The sequence below is a fragment of the Candoia aspera genome, chromosome 1, assembly GCF_035149785.1.
Source record: "Candoia aspera isolate rCanAsp1 chromosome 1, rCanAsp1.hap2, whole genome shotgun sequence".
Classification (NCBI taxonomy): Eukaryota; Metazoa; Chordata; class Lepidosauria; order Squamata; family Boidae; genus Candoia; species Candoia aspera.
In genome coordinates, this window is record NC_086153.1 from 160,452,114 (window position 1) to 160,471,446 (window position 19,333).

Consider the following 19,333-nt stretch of genomic DNA (forward strand, 5'->3'; position numbering starts at 1 on the left):
AAATCAGGGCTGGAATGGTCAGATTGTTTTCAGATTACAAAAATACAGTTGCTTAACAATTTAACTTCATCACATGCATCACATATTAATGAGTCATGTTACTCGTTATAAAAACAGAATTCTTCCCCAAGATGGTACCCTCCTGATTTGTTGGATTTCCAACTCTCAAGCCGGCTAGGCATTATGGGTGTTGAGTACCCCTGCTGGCTACCAGGCTGGGGAAGGCCGATACAGATAATCTCAGGTTTCCAAAGAGTATGTTTGTTAATATCACATGGGTTTGGAAACAGGTACTTGCTATATTTATACTTGAAAATTGTTAGGGAAACACCTATAAAGTATATTATGTAAATCAGCCCCAATTTAGAGAAAGAATATTTAAAATCAACTGCAGATGTCACAGTGAATACATTTAGCTTTGTTTTAGCTAATGAAATCTTTAATGTGCTTTAATTTCATTTTAAGTAGTTGGAGACTAAAGAAGCACTGTAGAACAGGCTTTCCTTTTTAGTATCCACACAACAGAATACATTTTTGCCCCATTCCCACAAAAATAACCCTGGAAGTTACAACTGCCTGATAAAATTAGCAGAACAAGGTTTGTTTGAACTGTTTGCCTTCCCTCCTGCTTTTGCCAATTGCACATCTCATTTCCAATGTAGCAATAAAGTGATGACCCCCACATTGCCTGATACAATTAACATATGTAGAGAAGCAGACTAGTAAAAAAGTTTTCACAAATCTGGGAAGAAAGGCTTGCTTCCTCACATCTGTTGCAAAAGTTAACATTGTACTGAACAAAAGATGGATGGATGGATGGACAGATAGACAGACAGACAGACAGGCATGCATGCTTCACAAGATGGTTAAACCCAGCCTGTAACACTGTTTGGAGCTTAGACGCCAACAAACAAGGCAAGAAGTCTACCATCCCTACATTTAGTAACAAGCTCCTGAGAATAAAACAAAAGGAACAGACAAGGATTAGACATTCCTTCTTGAAGAACTATTTTCCACATATAGTCAATAATTGATCATATAATCTATTAGTTTTGAAATAATATTAACATTGTAAAACACAGAAATAAAAAGATTTTAGTCCTGTTTAGAGATCCTACATTCAGTCTGCTTTATCTGTTTCCAGATGTTAAGGAAAGAACTGGAACGGTTCTCACCAAACCTGAGGCTCTGAAGGTATTGCTTTCCAATGGAGTCAATTGGGTAGCACAACAGTATGGCTCTAATCAAACGTTCAAGACATTCTTGTGCTTTTAGTGCCTTTATCCAATACCAGTGCATAAATTGGACAAGAGAGTATTACACCACCTTGACTTCCTAATTAAAACAAAATAATAATATAACACTTTTCCTACTGCTTTCAAGAGTCTTACCAATATACTGCATCCCATTCAAATGTTGAGTGATCTTTATTTCCGGATGCAACTAAATGTAAATTGTGAACAAAGAATTCATGCTTACTATGAAACTCTGCCTTCCTCAAAGGCCTTTCTTGAACCTTGCTTTCCTACTAGATACAATTGTACATTTGTAAATGCTGCTGTCATGAGTACTGGTGGTGAGCAGGAGGGGGCCCCTATCCAGGGGGGAAAACGCATGCGTAGTACTGAGGAGTTAAGCAGCCATTCAAAGAGACACAGATCAGACCCGCCTTGACTTTCGGGGTTTATCTGTCTGGGTTTTTCCCGTGCTTCTTCAGCTTGTTAGGATTCTGTTTTATGTAGCAGTAATAAACACTAGAGACCTACTCCTCGTCTCAGCGTGATTCCTGACTGTTAGGACAGCTGCATGAGATAAGCTTTTGCTTATATTCACACTTGTAAGAGAAGGAAACTGAAACAGGGTCATAAAAAATAGTACAAGTAGTACAATGCTAATCACTCTGCTTTATAGTCCTAGCTTGTTAGGAAGAGCACAGCACAGGTTGATGTTTCTGATTCTATGGCGATTTTAAGTGGACCAGAAAGGAAGGGATTGAATTACAATACAGGACATTTGGGGGTGGGGGTGAGGATAGAGAAAAGGAAAGCATGCGCCTAGTCTCACTCCAGAGTTGTTTGTTCAGACTAGGGATAGTAAAGGTAAAGGTAAAGGTTTCCCTTGACATAAAGTCCAGTCGTGTCCGACTCTAGGGGGCGGTGCTCATCTCCGTTTCTAAGCCTTAGAGCCGGCGTTGTCATAGACACTTCCGGGTCATGTGGCCAGCATGACGACACGGAACGCCATTACCTTCCCGCCGAAGCGGTACCTATTGATCTACTCACATTTGCATGTTTTCGAACTGCTAGGTGAGCAGGAGCTGGGACTAGCAACGGGAGCTCACCCCGCCGCGCGGTTTCGAACCGCCGACCTTCCGATCAGCAGCTCAGCGGTTTAACCCGCAGCGCCACCGCGTCCCTGCTCAGACTAGGGATAGACAACCTGAAATTGGGACTAAATAAGTATGCTGGGCTACAATTGCTAAAATCCTTTGCCATTAGTCATGCTGACTGGGACAGATGGGAGCTGAAATCTGGTCGATCTGGAGGGCAACAGATTGCCTGTCCTTGATATTCACATCAAATTCTGTATCACTGCTGTAAATTTTATTCAAACACATTAAAAATTAAGTAAGTAGCTTGAAGAAGAAATTTCACCATGCCAAAGGTACAGAATCAGTCTGAGACTGAAGGATACCCAAGGATGAGAAAACAAAATGTATGTATTTAGAAGACATGTTAGGAACATGGCAAGAATGACAGCTGTATTTAGAGTATATGTTATGCACCTTTGATAATAGTTTATTTAAATAAATGCAAAAGATATATAATTCTTCCTAGATTAAAAAAGGAATCTGGAGCTGGGGCCCAACAAGCTACTTTACACATAATTAGGTGGCTAGTGCTATCCTTTTTCCTTTGTTTTTGTTTTTACGTAAAACATATAGCATGTGGACTTTTGTTCTAGAAAGACAGGACCCAAGTTCTCTTGGGCAGGGAGAATTATTGGCATGAATACACTGCCTCTGCCATCTCAGAGATTTTTAAATTCATTTTAAATAGTTATATTTAATCTAATCTAATTTAAATATATAGTTATAATCTACAGTATATGGATTTAGAAATTCCATCATATATCTACAGAATTTGCTTTAGTAATTATTAGAAATTATACTTGGATTATATATTTCTGAAAGATGTTCAATACTATTTTTATATAGCATGACCTCTTCAATTCCACTACTTTCCTGTTAATAATAGAAACACGTGGACCTTTTCACAGCCACTACCTAAACACTTAAGACCACAAACCTGAATGTATTCATCTGGAAAAAAAAAAAAAAAACCAGCATATGTACTGGCTCTAAGTATTTTAGATGTATCTGTTCATTCAATTTATATAAACAGGTAAAATTATTTCACATAGACAACACTTTTTAGTTTAAACCTAATTACAACGGCCTCGATTTGCTAAGTGATAATGTGATTTGCTGGCTTTTAGCTTAGCAAAGGGATGGAAAGCTGTAGTCTGCTAAACCCTTTTTCACGACCCCAATGTATCCAAAACTTCTATGCCAAAATTTGGTGGCAAAAGAGAAGCACCATTTCATTGCGCAGTAACAAAATTAAAAAAGCATGTAAGACATTGCATAAATTTAAATGCTTTAAAAAGAAAACAAAAATCTACCCACCCCACACTAAAATTGCTAGATAGTACAGGAAAGTGCGTTACATTCTGGCCACTAAAGTTTAAATTTATATTAGGAATTACTAATACTTAACCTCTATTACAGCAACATAATCTATGAATGCAGGAGAAATATAAAAAATACATTTCCCAAGGCAACTCTTGTTTCACAGAGCAATCTTACACTAGAGTTAATTGACACGATTTGGCATTTAGCAAAGACAAATATTTTCCAATTCAAAGTTTTCCATAAAATTAGTAATATTGACTAGAGTACATTATATTACAGTTTATCTGAATCAATATAACAAGTTGAAAGTGTAATATGGTATATATACACATGGTGTAACCCTGAGACAAGCTTGTTCAAACCCATGGTTGGTTATATATTCTACTAAGTGGCTATGGAGCTGCTTATCAATAACTCAAGTTTGATATCTTTAAAGAGAAAAAAAAATGATGGTATCTCCATAGGATTGTAACACTAAACCAGTTCAACCAGTTTTAATAGTAATACCTATTAAATTGTTATGTACATTCAGCCATTTATTTTTCTGTTTCATTCATACACACAACAGAAACTGAGCCTCCATGTCATTTCCTTATATACAAAGAGAGAACCTTGCTCTGCTTTGCTGAATTCCCCATAGCACCAGTTAGCTTTATGAATGAAGAAGGCACCTGGAGTTATATTACTGAAACATTGGGTGGGCAATAGGTTCCCCAATCCTACTAAACACTTGACCCATGAGTAAGCACTGAAAGGCTAGACAGGGAAAAGTTACTAAAATATTTTTAAAACTCTTATATTAAGAAAACAATCCATACTGAACAGGTGTCTCTTTAAAAACACTGAGAAGGAATGACACCAACTAAGAACAGTTGTTTGCCCCAGCTAAAACAGAAATGCAACTCTAAAGATGACTTGCCACCGTAAAGCAAAACCACACGAGAGGACAGTTGCTGACTGTCAATAAAACTGATATGAATGTGATCCATTGTGCATGGCCATTTAAACATGACAGGCAAGAAAGGAAAGATAGCATTTCCTTCCCTTCTGGTAACATACTTATTAATAAATATTAGTAATAAGAGTCCACTGGAGTTTGGCAGCCAATACATTTAAATAAATAAAGAAGTGAAAATAAATGAAATACTCTAAATTTATCACCTCATTTTATAGGATTTTGGAAAAGCTTGAAATCGTACTGGTGTGAACTAAGCCTTATCTGTTTAAGGGAGTAATATACATACACAATCAGTTAATATAATTTAGCAGTGAAAATTGAAAACAGTTGGGCACAATCTATCCAAACTGAAGCATTTTTATTCCTACTTATTTCAGTGGATGAATTAAACATATTATATTTGGAAGGGCCTGTTTCTTAATAAGTTTGCATGGCGTGTCAATTTTTTAAGTCCCTAGCTGTACCTATTGCTTTTTGCAAACTGATCTTAAATCGATCAGGTATGCACACTGATCAGTGTAACTGATGAGTTATGCAAACTGATCTATCAGTGTTTTAAATATTTTAGCACAGGTTCCATCTCCAAACAGATATTTCAAATCTTATCATTAATGCTGATTATGTGGTTTATTACAGGAGACAATTTTTTTTTTAACCTCAACACTAATTCTCTGCCTGAGTGAATATTAAAGTAGCTCCCCTACACACAGCGGAGTTTACCATTCAATAACTTGGTGGAAACTCCTGAAGTAATTTGTATATATAGTAACTGAAATAAAAATTACAGTCTTAGGGCAAGATAGGAAACAATATGCAAAATATAGAACCATGAATAGAAGGGCAAAAATATATTTCAGCAGAAATACTGTATGAGCCTGATTTCAATGGGAATAGGACATGCAGAGATGTATGACTCTCACAATACAGTTACCGTGGATATTATTGTATAAACATGTAACTATGCATCTTATTATAAGTGATATCTGTGTCTAGGAACAAGTTTTAGCATGCTTAATCAGCTCAACAATTATAGTAAAAGGCACATATATAATAGTCAAAGCTTCAGTTTTACTCCACCTCCATTTATTCAGAATTAAGTTATTTTGAGTTTATTCCCAGGTAAGTGGAAACACCATTTCAAGCAACCTAGCTACATATATACTCTATATAGTATAACACTGGGTATTTTTCAAAAGCTTCACATTTTAAGGGAAGATAACATATATTGCTCCTTAAAAATCATGTTTGTTTCGCTCATTCTACAATGTTAAGTACAGCATTAGCATACTCTACTACATTTCAGCTTTTTTAAAGCAATCACATCACATTCTGTGTATTCTACAAGATCTACTTTTAAGAAAAAGTATTTTGAAAAATAAAATTTGCCATGCCCTAAGGTCATCTGAAACAATCAGATTTAAATTAAGAGCATGAAACAACTTCATTCCATGGCAAAAAGCAAAACTGTATACATACCACTTTCTATGCCTAGTGCTAGACATTATTAATCAGCTAGAAACTATTATAAAAGGCTGCTGTCATAAAAAGGTATTTGCAAATATGCAAGTATATAATTCTAATATTTTAAAGTCCAAGACTATCTTCTAAGTAAGGCATGTGGTATTATAGAATAGACACTTTCAGAAAACATAATGAAATCCATTTTTATACAAAATGGCCTCTTCCAGTATTGGGCTTAAAAAGTAGCAACACCAGACACTAAAATAACATTCATTGGTTTTGGGGAGTTTGTTTTTGTTTTGTTTAAGGGTCAATAATTTCTGTGCTTAGCTTTTTGCTCAGTCGTTACAAGGATTATTCTCTATCTATAACCCATCACGTATGTTCACACTCTACTGGGATAGATAGTACTCTGAATTAAATTACCTAGCTTTTCCATGTATTATCTATTTGAAATATTCTACACACTTTCCTTTCTAGTACTGAAGGCTTCATACATTTGGTTTGAGGCATCATACAGGAAACAAGATTTCAGTGAAATAGTAAGAATGCTATTAAATCATTCCCTTGTCACAGCATTGCATCAGTCATCAAGCTAACATGTTTGCTTATGGACAATTTCACAATACAGGATTTTCAAACCACATATACAGACATGCACAGCCATAAAACACCCAGGAGAAATGGGGCTTTAATAACCATGTATGTCGTGATATGTTAATGGAGAGGCCAGCTGATAAGCAACTCAGTACAGACTGTTCTTTAATTTACCAGACTCAGAGCCAGCAGCTCCAACCGCCTCAGTCTAGTTTTCGTCTTTTTTTTAACATTTGGAGAAAGAAAAGGAATCCTACTCACACGCTTCCCCCCCACGTACACACACATGGGATTTCTCTCTCTCACACACACACACACAACACACAAAGATCGTAGACACCAGCAGTGCTTTGCTATCACCTAAGCAACACTCAAAACAAGAAGGGAATTGTTGGCTTAATCCAACTGATACCCCTTTGAAACAGCCTCCCACCACTGCCACCGAACCTCTACAGCTGCCTGCGCGGCATAGCACAGCTCTATTTAGGAAAACACATAGCAACGAACATCATGTAGCTTCTGGCACTTCAGCTTACACTTACCTTTTGCAAATGATGACATTTTGGATCTTTATGAAAATACTCTTCTTGTATAAATATAGAAAAATTAAGACACCACCTCCTTCAGAATATACCAGAAAAGCTCAGAAAAATAAGAGCCTTTTTTCTTTTAACTGACTTCTCTCCTGAAGTAACAGATACATAAATGTTGAATAACTGTGGGGGAAGTATCAACAGAATACTCTTTCCGAAAAAATAAAGAGCCCTAATCATAAACGTCCTAGCCACCCACCCCTACAAAAAGGCCATCAAATGACTTTCATCAGGATTTTTTCCCTGATTGTCCCCTGCTCTCTTCCTAGCTCTGTCCTCCGGAATAAATGACTCAGAGAAACTGTCTTCAAGGTAAAAACCATAAGCATTTACGTTTCATCAATGAAAGAGGAGGGCCAAAAACTGTGCCTCACCACCGCCCTTTTCTCCTCCCCTTCCTCCACCACTGAACCGCCTGGCTGCAGCGGAGATGAGAGCGGATCCCACCATTCCCCCCACCCCCGACTCCTCCTTTCCTGGGGATTCACTAGTGGGTCTCCTTTAAAAGGCAAGACTCCTTAGGAGCACCTAAACGCTACTCCTGCTCTCTCTCCTTCTCCAAGAGCTGCCGGCTGGTTTTCCCAAGCCACCTCTTCCGGCATGAGAAAAGGATCTCTTTTGATTTCCCAGCCTCGGTTCTCATCCCCAGCTGGGGGAGGGAGGGTCAGACTTAGACCCCTATTCCTTCACTTCAGAGAAATCTTGCAACAAGAAACCGGCTCATTTTTGCGTGTTGTTCTTCTCTTTTCTGCCACACAACAGCTGCTTTTGCATGTTAGGGCTGCAGTGCTATTCCTCATCATCGCTCCCTTGGGTTCGATGGGTGCAACTTCTGAATAGACCTGCTTTGTAAGAATGTGCTGTGCAAAACCCAGGTCATCTGACTTTGTAAAAAACAGTTTGCTGCAGTCCTTATTTAAGGGTATCTTTCAAAGTTTTCAAAGAGATGGTCACTGCGGCAGAGGCAGATCTGGGGCACCCTTCAGAATATCCAGTTTTATTATAAGCTTTTACAGCTCAAATGCATTTTCATTTGATTGATCCACAAAAATGCGTGATATTGTACTTTAGTCTAAAAGTGTCCCAAATCCTTAATTTTATTTCAAGATTATACATCAGAAGACTCAAATATTTTCAGTCTGATGGCCACTAACTGGAACAGTGAGAACATGTTATGGATGATCTTGCAAAAATGACAAAATATTACAAAATAGCTGCCATAGGGAACATAAGCATTTACTCGATGGTTCTCTTCTATCCCCATTCAGCTGTTTTTCTTTTGGGCAGGTAAAATACTTATAAACAAAACACTGGACTGCAGCCACCAGTCAAATTAATGGGGGTTTAGAAACTACTTTGGACTAAAGGTTAGTGCTTTGCAGCATACCAGCTTCCTGGTTTTTGTTTTTGGTCTTATTTTAAATTAAAAGTACTCTGGAAAAAGAGGTAAAAAGTAGAGGGGCAGGAGAAAACATGCATTCTAAAAGACAAACCTACAGGAATGGAACAAGAGCAAAATATAAGGGACCACCTGGGAAAATTTGTGGAGTTGCATATTTATTTTCCCCATGGCCTATGGTTCCTGTGGGATCTATAAAACAGACTTATAAAATCAACACACAAGTGGGTTACTATGATAAAGGAAATGTATTAGTTTCCACAACATAAAAGTATTGTTTTATTTATTCAATGTAGGCACCGCCAGACTCTAGACTGACCATGGATGGCTCACAATACAAGACAGAAGTATCAGTCAAACGATTTTCCCATTATTATTCCTTCTCCACAATTTCTATGAACACATAATAAACACTTTCACTTTCTCTGTGATAACAGAGACACCCACATTAGGCTGTGTTTGCAGGATCTGCATACCCGGCAAACTCAATTAACCCTCTTAGGGTTTGCAAGATTCCCGGAACTAACTACCTTGACTCCATTTACACACCATGCTTGGCTAAAATGCAGTTGACTACTTTTCAGATCAATCTATCCTGCAAGCACAGCCTTATGCATTCTTCAGTGCTCAGAACAAAGGGGGAGCATACCCGTCCTTCTTTCACCTGTATCAACTATTCTGCCTAAAGCAATGACAGTGAGCAGAAAGTGAAATTCCACCCCCAGTGACTTCAAAATCAGCAGTTTTCCAACTGCATCTTCTAGGACGGTGTTTGTCAACCTTGGCAACTTTGTGTGACTGGCTGGGGAATTCTGGGAGTTGAAGTCCACACATCTTAAGGTTGCCAAGGTTGAGAGACACTGCTCTAGAATGTTCCCTCAATTCCTCAGTCTAGTCTAAGCCTCAGGATTCCCCAGAGGTCTCCCTCAAGTACCAGCCAGACCTGAGCCTGCTTATTTACCTGGCTCACAGTCACTTTGGAGATGCAATGCTTCCAAATTCAGAGAAACACTGTAAAGGCATTGGTAGGTGGGGCTTCAGCTATCCCCTCCAAGAGCTGGAAGGAATGGGGGGTTGATGCTTAGTCTGCATAGTCTATGCGTCCATCACCACTGTTTCCGATTTTGGGTTTACCTCCCTCAGGAAGCTACTAGCCAGGACGGGATGGGGAAGGAAACAGATGGTGGTTGGGTGAAGCGCGAAGTCAACCGGGGAAAGTTGAAAAACCAACCAGGAGCCGGGGCCTAAAACCAACCTCTATTAAAGCAACAAATGAAAAAGACGAGGTTAGGGGAAAGCAGAACAGCAGCACTCTGACGAGAAGGACGTGACTATCAGCAGGTCACCGCAGCGTATTTTCCCCTCGGGCTGCTTTGCGCTTTCATCACCACCCCGCACCAGCTGCTTCCAAAGCACAGGCGCGCGCGCCACCTCGCGCGGACCATTCCCCGCCCCAGGCAAACAACAAAGGCCTCCTCGAGGCAATCCCTATTTTAGGAGACGAAGCCAGGGAAGAGGGCGGCGGTAGCAGCAGCTACTCTCCCACCCCCTCCTTTACAAAGCCATCAGGTATTACCCACCTATTTCCTCGGGCGGTGGGGTTGGGCCGGGGAGTGGGAAGGGTTTGGGAGCTCAATTCTGGCAGCAGTGGTGGGATTTTTTTTTAAATAGTGTATTTCACAAAAGCCCCGGTCTGGTCTCTCCTCCCACTCACGTCAGGGCTCCAGCAGTGGGCCTCGAGGAGGAGGAGGAGGAAGAGGATCGGCGGCGGCGGCGGCAGCAAGTTAAACGACTCCGTTAAGCTGCCAGCTTCAAGGCGGAGGGAACTAAAACGGAAGTGCTGCATTAAACGTAGACGTCGTTGTTCGCTCTTAAAAGCGCAGCCGCCAATCACGGTGAAGAAGGTGTAGAATTTGGTAGAGGTGGGCCGTCCAGTAATTGCTTGCTTTTGTCCGAGGCCTTTGGTTACCAAAACCGGCGATCTTTTCATTGCAGCAGTTTCACTCCGCGCGCTCGCAAAGTAATGGAGGCTCGGTTGTGTTCCACGGTACGAAGTCCGCACAGGGCGTTCGTTTCCGGGAGCAGCGGCAACCTACCATTCAAGTGATTAAACGACGAGGATCTGTGGGAAATACCCGAAGAGTCAGACTAACTCCCTACGAATGAGGTCTCCTCGTTGTTTTTGACTACTTTGGACTTGTCTCTGACCGGAAGCATTGATATGTGCACAATGGATGCAATAACAATTCACATGTCCCCTTATGAACATCGGGTTTTATTTTTCATTCAGTTACATTGGCTGTGTTCACCCAGCAGTAAGTTAATTATGGATTAGTACTAAGGCCTGTGTTAAACTATGGTTTCCTAACCACACTGGTTGAGTCCAGCCCATATTGAATTAGAATGTGATTTGGCTGGCTTTGATTTAGTTAAAAGTTCATTATGGTTGTAAAATAATAAAATAAGCAAAATATAAAATAATAAGACAGTGATTATGATTTAATATGTGATTGATTTACATCCCCACCTCTTGTTCAGGAATTCATGGCACTGCCTCCTCCCATTTTTTCCTCACAACAACCACCCTGTGAAGCAATAAGGTAAGCTGAGAGAGTGGCTGGCCCAAACTCACCCCCTGAACTTCCATGGCTGAAGGTAGACTAGATCTGAGTCTCCCTGAGGCCTGTTCAACATTTTAACCACTATACCGCAGTAGTGTGAACACAGCCATGAGATCAATTTACAATAAAGTATTGAAAATTATAAAATAAGCTAAGAGTAACAGCAGTAAGAAAGCAATATCTACTTAAAGTAAGAAAAGCTAAAACAGTTTGGTCCCTTTCAGATGTGAGCTAAATCATCCTCTGCAGATCTGGTTGAGGACAATGGATGTCACCTGCCCCAGGTAGGGGAAGGCTGAGTTAAAACATTCAAAAGTTTGGGAAGCTTTTAACAAAAACCCTTTACGCATACATGAAAAGCATCAGAGTGAATACAGCAAAGAACATGTCAGACTCAGAGTTCCTTACTTTAAAAAACCCTTCCCTGATTACTACCCATCATATCTTTTAAAAAATCCTTTCCCTGGTAACTAGCTGCTATATCTCAGGTGCCAAGAGAGGTATGAAAGACCCCTGCTGAGGATCTAAAAAGTCATTCAGGCACATTGGCAGGAACTGATAAAGGGCTTTAGAAGTCAAGAGCAGCTACAGATCATGACTGGTTTTAAAAGTCAAGTTTTTGAACAGGATCCAAGAGTTAGTGCAACTGATAAAGTTCATGCAAACATATATATATAGAGACAGAAATCTAACTCAACTGTTGTCCACGGTTCATAATCCAAATCAGCAAAGCAACCTGTTCTGATGCAGGAAGCCGAACTTCTGTTTTAAAGGTCAATAAGCATTTTTCCCCAGCAGTACTTTGAGAATGTAATCACCTAATAGTTCGTCCACACCATCAAAGAAACTAGGCACTGATTTTTTAAATGCAGTAATACCCAAAACAATGCACAGCACCTAGCAATAATTTTATATTTATATTTATTTATTGCATTTTATATTTGTAATGTGTTTGATTTTTATCAGATTTTAATGTTTATTGTTGTAGCTTGATTTTACTGTAAGCCGCCCAGAGTCCCTCTTTTGGGGGAGATGGACGGTAATAAAATTTGAATAATAAATAATTTTGTGTGTGTGTCTTACAGAATCAATAGAAGTTTGAAATGTCTATACATCAAATTTTCAATGCATACAAGAAATGTCTAAGGCATCAAACTACTTGAAACATGTTAGATCTGAATCTAAGAAGGAAATAGTTAATAAGTAAAAACAGCTTTTTCAGAATGACTAATTAAACAAATATGAAAGTTTAAAAGCAAAATATTTTGGCTTCTGCCTTCCTTCGTTGATCCAATGTGAATAAAAAAGAAGTTGGAGTTAGTGTGGGAATTACTGAACAGCGTAGATGGAATATTCCCAGAGAGAGATTTATTGGTAGAGGAAGGATGTCAGATACAGGATCCAGGATGAGGCCAGTTGAAGAAGATGGAAACCAAAATGTTTTGCTTTTCAATTTTTATGCTTCCATTTGTTATTCCCTGTAAATAAACACATTCAGAAACACATACACACATATATGGATGGATACAGGAAAACAAAGACTAAAAAGAAGGATGTATTCTTAAAACCAAACTATTATTTTATGTATTAGATTATTAAAGACTAGAAAATCTGGAGGAAAGATTCAGAAGTTCAGATTCCAAAACTTCTTTTGATTAGACATAGTTTTTCTGCATAATACTTGCAGATTCATAGACTTTGACTGGCCTTATAAGACAACCAAATTACGCTATCAGACTGGTTCTGATAACATTCTGTATTTGTCAGAAGCCCACAGCAGCTATGATAAGCAAATCCCAATTCTCTCCAGGGGATTGAGATACAAAAACAAAAAAGGTTATAATATTTCTTCAGCAGGTAAGGCACCTGGGTTTTGTACACCTATTCCATGACTTATTTGATAAAAGTGGCCATCCAGCTAAAAGATGAAGAGGGAAGGGAGAGTTTACAGTCTAGAGTCTGCTTAATAAACATTTCCCTGCACTTTCTCTTTGGCAGTATATCCTACATTGTTCTCTACAATATTTTTATTTATTTATTTAGTGGAATTACAGATAATGAGGTCTAAAAGCCATTAATACTCTCAAATAGCATTTCTATAATTGCAGTAGTATTTTTATGGAACAGCAACAGCCACTTTTATTGCAGACAGTAAGAAACAATATTTTGCGGTTGGCAATGGCAATATTGAGACTCTGAACCTTTATCACTTCTTGATGATGCCCCTTTGAAGAGATATTTATTTCTGCCATTTTTTTCACTCATATAACTGAGGACAATGTTCAGTTTTAACAAATCTCATTCCTGTTTTTACACTTAGTCATATATATTGGTGTGTGACTATGGTTGGAGTCACATATCACACTAAGCCATAATGTAGTTGGTTTAGCTTTGTGCAACAGGTGAATCAGAAATTGTGGTTTATCAATTCTGGTTTACATATCATAGTTTATGGTTTGATGCTGTTTGAACCTAGCTAGATGTGGCTTATTCAAAAAGCCATAGGTGAACATCACGAACTCCCTCATAGTTAGACTCACAGTTCAAAAACATATGCATAACACGTTAAGCATAGTTTAATTATAGCTAAGGAATGCTCCGGACAACCCAGTCAGCCATGCTTCGTTTATCCACCTCCATTTTGGGAGGTATCTCAACAGGCTTTGCATTCTTTAGCAATACCATGTTTGTGGGGAGGAGGGAAAGCCAATTCCTTGTTTTCAGAACAAAGCTTCCCTACTCTTGGGCTTGGAAAAAGAAAATCCAATAGCCAAATCATCACACAGGGATGGTCCTGCTTTACCTCCATGCTTGTACCACTCCTTGTTTTTCTAAACAGCCCCAAGACGTTAATCTGGATCTGGATAAAACAACGTGCCAGGCTGTAGTTAAAGTAACCTAACACCAAAAAAGCCATGGAAACCAATTGCCATTAGGGTACACTTAGCAGCTCTCACAAATCTCCCAGGAATGCCCCGTTTTCCAAAAGTATGGTAATCTCAACATCCAGCTACGTAATATTGCTGGAGCACTAAGCAGCTAAAATCAATAATCAATTACTAAAACCAAAAATAAATTACCAGGGACACACTTGTTTTGTTTTCTTTTTCCCTTACTCAGCCCTAGAGTGACCATTAAGCAAAATGAGCATGGGTTTAGAGCACCAAGGGAAGGGGGCACCACAGAGTTTTTTCCCCAGCTATCCTGCCCTGAACTCTCACTGCCACCCTTGACTTTAGTTTTCAGCACCTATTAAGTCTTAGTGTCTTGTCAGTTAAGCAACGGAAGGGCCAAGGGACATCATTGTTGGGCTGCGCTTAGGGCATCAGTTGCCTTAATCTGGCCCAGCCCCCACTCTTCAGGGCTTCTTCTGAGTATGCTTACTTGTGCCTTTTTTCTGTGAAGTCCTTCTCCTGTTATTGAAAACATTATTTTCAGCAAACTTATTTGTGTTATTTGTGTGCCACCCATTTTACCAGACACTGGGCTCACAACAATAGCATCAATAAAATTACCTAAGAAAAAATAGGCATAAACTATAGGGCTGCATGGTCACCTGATAACTAAAAACATAAAATTAAAACCTCCAGGGGCAATAGCAGCCAACATTCCTTCAACCTCTCCTGCAAAGACTCAGGAAAAAAATAACCAATAATGGTAATTTAGCAACTAGGCAACCTTCACTTTGGGGCTTAGCAATTCCTTGGCTGTTCCTCATGAAATTCATTATTCATTTCAGCAAAACAGATGTATCAATGACTGTTTCTATCTTTGATAAAGGTAATTTTCCAGATCATACTTTATAAATTAGAGATCAATATAAGAAGGGGCAGAGGGAGGCAGAAGAGAATGATTGGATGCTTAATCCTAAAGTTTCCCTTACGCTTAATTCTGCTATTCCTACCTTTGCACTATTTTAAAAGTTGTAGTGTTCATTTCACTTATTGTACCCCTATTATTATTAGTCCATTTCTTTAGGCTGTGCTGTGTCTGCAAACCCATATTGTCCACATAGGCATGTGGATCAGCACCAACACTACGTGCATGTAGTACTGATACTCTGAATTAGAACTGTGAGAATAGGTTATATTCTCTCTGAAAAAACATTGCAGCTGCTCAGAGGATAGATGGATGAGAAATAATTTATGTCTGTTCTTTTGTCCACTTGATTGAGCAACAAAAAATGGGAGTTCTGGCTCGATAAGAGAGGGAGTTCCACTCAGAGGGGAGTGGAATATTATAGTGTTTACTTAACAGTTCTATGTGCACATAATGTCTTCCAAAGAGCTGGCCCTCTGTGTATACACTGGTTTTGTATTCCTGCTATAATCTCAAATGCTTTATGGTATTTTTATTACTGAAGAGAATTAAATTACGTTTATGTCAAATGTCTGTTAAAATGTAGGCAAGAGTACTTGTTACTGGGAAAAGTAAGTCAGACTTGAGAGCCAGTTTGGTCTAGTGGTTAAGGCAATGGGCTAGAAACCAGAAGGCTGCCTTAGGCGCAAAGCCAGCTGGGTGACTTTGGGCCAGTCCCTCTCCCTCAGCCCTAGGAAGCAGGCAATGGCAAACCACTTCTGAAATCTTGCCAAGAAAACTGCAGGGCCTAGTCCAGGCAGTTGCCAAGGATCGGACACAATGAATGGCCAAAAATAAAAAAGTCAGATGTAGTTTTTATTGCTTTCTACATTGTTCAGATCAAAGAGCAAAATAAAATAATATTTTTATTAATAGCCGTCAGTGAAAATAAAAAAAAAATAGAACTTGTGACTGATACATATTACTTCTATTCTACTCTGCCTTATAATTAGACTGAGAAAGCATATGGGTAGGATTTCTCTGCCTTCACTAGCACAGGTAGTTCTTCCATGACCAACCTGTTATATATGATTACTTATGGATTTCTACACGTGAAAAGAAAATAGAGGAACTCTGTAGTATACCAGTCTAAAACCTGCCTTCATCCTTAACTCAGCCTTTACGATCTAGAGTACCCTTCCAATGGCCCTGCTAACTGGGAGGTCTAAGAACTGGAAAATCCCTGGTTGGGGAAGGCTAACTTCAGTGAGTTCTGTAATTCAGTATATTGTAGAGGAATCCTTGGAAGGATATGTTTCAGAGCTGGTAGTGTAGGTACAGTAGCTGTTTCTGATTATGAGTACTGTCACATCCTTTCTAATTCAGGCAAATTGGTTGGAAAAAAGTGGGGGGAAAGAAAAAATGACTGATTTTAGAGCTGTGTCTGTACCATTAAATTGCTTGGTAGAGAGCGAAAAAGCCTTCAGACATGCACACTGGCCTTTAACAAATACAAAATAGTGTTAGTTACAGTAATCTGTGTCCTAAAACTTGCTGGGAAGAAGAAAGGCTCTCTTTTTTGAAATATAATTTCCACCTGTCCCATAGATTAAGTTGCCATGGCTGGTGAAAAACAGAAGAGAAATCAGCTAGACAGTCATATTAAAAATAACAACAACAACAGTCTGGCTCTTCTTTCCAGCCCAGTGAATACTGCATGGGACTGCAGTAACGCATACAAAGCTACAGAAGAACCTGATATCTATTTATATGTTAAAATGTATGTGAATCAGTTTTTAAAAACAAACACATTGGGTGCATTATTATTCTACCACAGTCATATTAGGTTCTGACATACTTCAAGAGCCCCAAAGAAATAATGCCAGGAATATAATGAATTCCAAAAGAAGTGAAACATCCCAGACATCATTTATCAACAAGAGCTACATTATTTAGGCCAAATTGCATGGCACCCCTGCTAATTAAGTAAATACACAGAGGAAGACTGGGTTAACATACCACACTAAGACATGTTTTGCTTAATAGTTTATTGAATAAATCTCAGCTGACTAGGTTTGCACAACACACTAAACTAAAGCTATCAAACCATATTATGACTCAGTGTAATATGAATGTAGTCTTACATTTAAGTGGAAATCTCAACAAGGAAGAAAGAAATTTGAGAATTGCCATCCTTAATCTAATGTACTGAAGTTGCCAGGGACATGGTGCTACTTGCATTAAGAAGAAATTGTTTTAATGCTATGACATTTAACATCCTTGATCCCAGCTCAGTATGTGAACTATATTTTATATTCCTGATATTACTTAAGACATTTCTGAGATGTTCTTCTTGGAAACTAAAAATAGCAGGATCTTTCAGGAGCAAAGAGGCATACACTTATATCGAGATTATCTGAGTGATTCAGGATCTATTACCATTAATATAAGGTATGGTAATGTATAATTGAATATTGTACATTACCATACTTTATATTAATGCTAAGGGATATTCAGGGTTCCATATTTAAATATGTAAGATGGAAAAGATATAGCTTTTTTAAAAAAAGTATTCCAATGTTCTCTGCATGGAATATGATCCAGCTTCTTTGAAGTAAGTTTAATTAAATAGGAACAGTTTTTATTTTTAGATATAAAAGGTGTAACCTGGAAGATGATAGAGCATCAGCAAAACCATTTTTTATGTTTGCATTTCCAGGTAAAAATTGTACTAGCTTTTATTTATATGCTGGGTTCATGCATTATACTAAATCACAATGTGATTTGGTTAGATTGGATTGGATTAGCAAATCAAGCTAATGTTGTGAATGTCACGTACCTTAATCTCAGCAACATGGCAGGGTCTATTTTGTGAGCAAGATGGACAATAGTGAGCTAGGTGGTATGGAAATCCAGTGGATTTGCAACAGTTTGAATAACTACAACCAATGCTCATAACTAGTTCTGTATTACTCTGGAGTAAAGTATTAAGTGGAATTCTCCGGGGCTCCATCCCTGGCTAGTACTATGCAACATCTTTCTAAATGACACATATGTTGGAATGGAAAGGATACTTATAAAATTTGCAAACATCAAGGTTGGAGGATTAGCTAATGCCTTGGGGAACAAAATCACAATTCAAAGTAACCTCATCATGTTTTAATGCTGAGCCAAGTCCAACAAGATGATGTCTGAGTGTGAGAAATATAAGTTCCTGCATCCATATAGGAAAAATAATATGCAGTAATACCCATTATTCCTGGCTTGGCAGCAGTGCATGTAAAAAGAATTTAGGAATACTAATTGACCGTCAGTAGTATTTGAGCAAGCAGCATGAAGCAGCAGTTTAAAAAGCCAAGTCAATCTTCTTGTGCATTAATAAAAGCACTGAGTTCAGATCACAGGAGATAATAATGTAATTGTACTTTGTGCTGGTTGGAGTACTGCGTTCAGTTCTGATCATCAGACTTTAAAACAGATGTGGAGAAGTTGGAGCGGGTGAGCTGGAGAGCTACCAGAATGACAGACGGCCTGGGAAACCAAGCCCTTGGAGAAATGGTTTGCAAGTCCTCCCCCAAGGTTATTTCTTCAATAAAGAATATTTTAGATTCATGAATTTTGCATAGTATTTTCTTTTTGAAATATTACATACTGTTTTCTGAGCAGAAATTACCAGTCCAAAGAACTTGGGTGCAGTTTTCAGTTGATGCCAAATTGCATGGGAAGTATTTGGAGTACAGAAGAAAAACTGCATTCACACAAAATATTAAGCTGTTGTTTGGTGAACCATGGTTAACTGTATAAACTAGCACTGGCCAAATTTATGCCACATGCTAGGTAATAAGTATGGTTTACAAATCATACTGGTTGGGTTCATACAACCAGCTAAATCACACACAAGCAGCCCCTTTTTGGTTTGGTGCAATATGTTAACCTCATCCTAGGCTCTTGTGCACACTCACGTTGGATAATAAGTCATATACTTTTCTATTCAAAAATAAGAATTTTAGGGGACTTATTTCCATATAAATGTGCATAGTTCTGAAGTCTTGACCTCAAAGCCATTAGAGAAGTTTCTGATGAGATGAGACCAGGATCCTCTTTTCTATGACAGTGAATGGCTTTTTGTGCAACCAAAGCACAGGCTCCGAACATAAAATAAACTTCTTAATTGCATATGTTCCTGGTTAATATTACTCCTCATTTAGAAAG

The 19,333-nt window shown here is 38.6% G+C and overlaps 1 protein-coding gene across 3 annotated transcripts in view; it reads right to left on the reverse strand.

Moving 5' to 3' along the window:
- UGP2 (UDP-glucose pyrophosphorylase 2) overlaps positions 1 to 10,721 on the reverse strand; it is a 29,180-nt gene extending 18,459 nt beyond the window's left edge. Inside the window, exon 1 of one of the 3 annotated variants that reach the window (XM_063316862.1) lies at positions 10,417 to 10,721. Coding sequence is in view for 1 of the 3 variants with exons in the window: in XM_063316846.1 (XP_063172916.1) it covers positions 7,253 to 7,271 (19 nt within the window). In the remaining 2 variants the exon portion in view is untranslated. The other 2 variants (XM_063316854.1, XM_063316846.1) reach the window with 2 other exon arrangements.
- Positions 10,722 to 19,333: the final 8,612 nt, after the last annotated feature.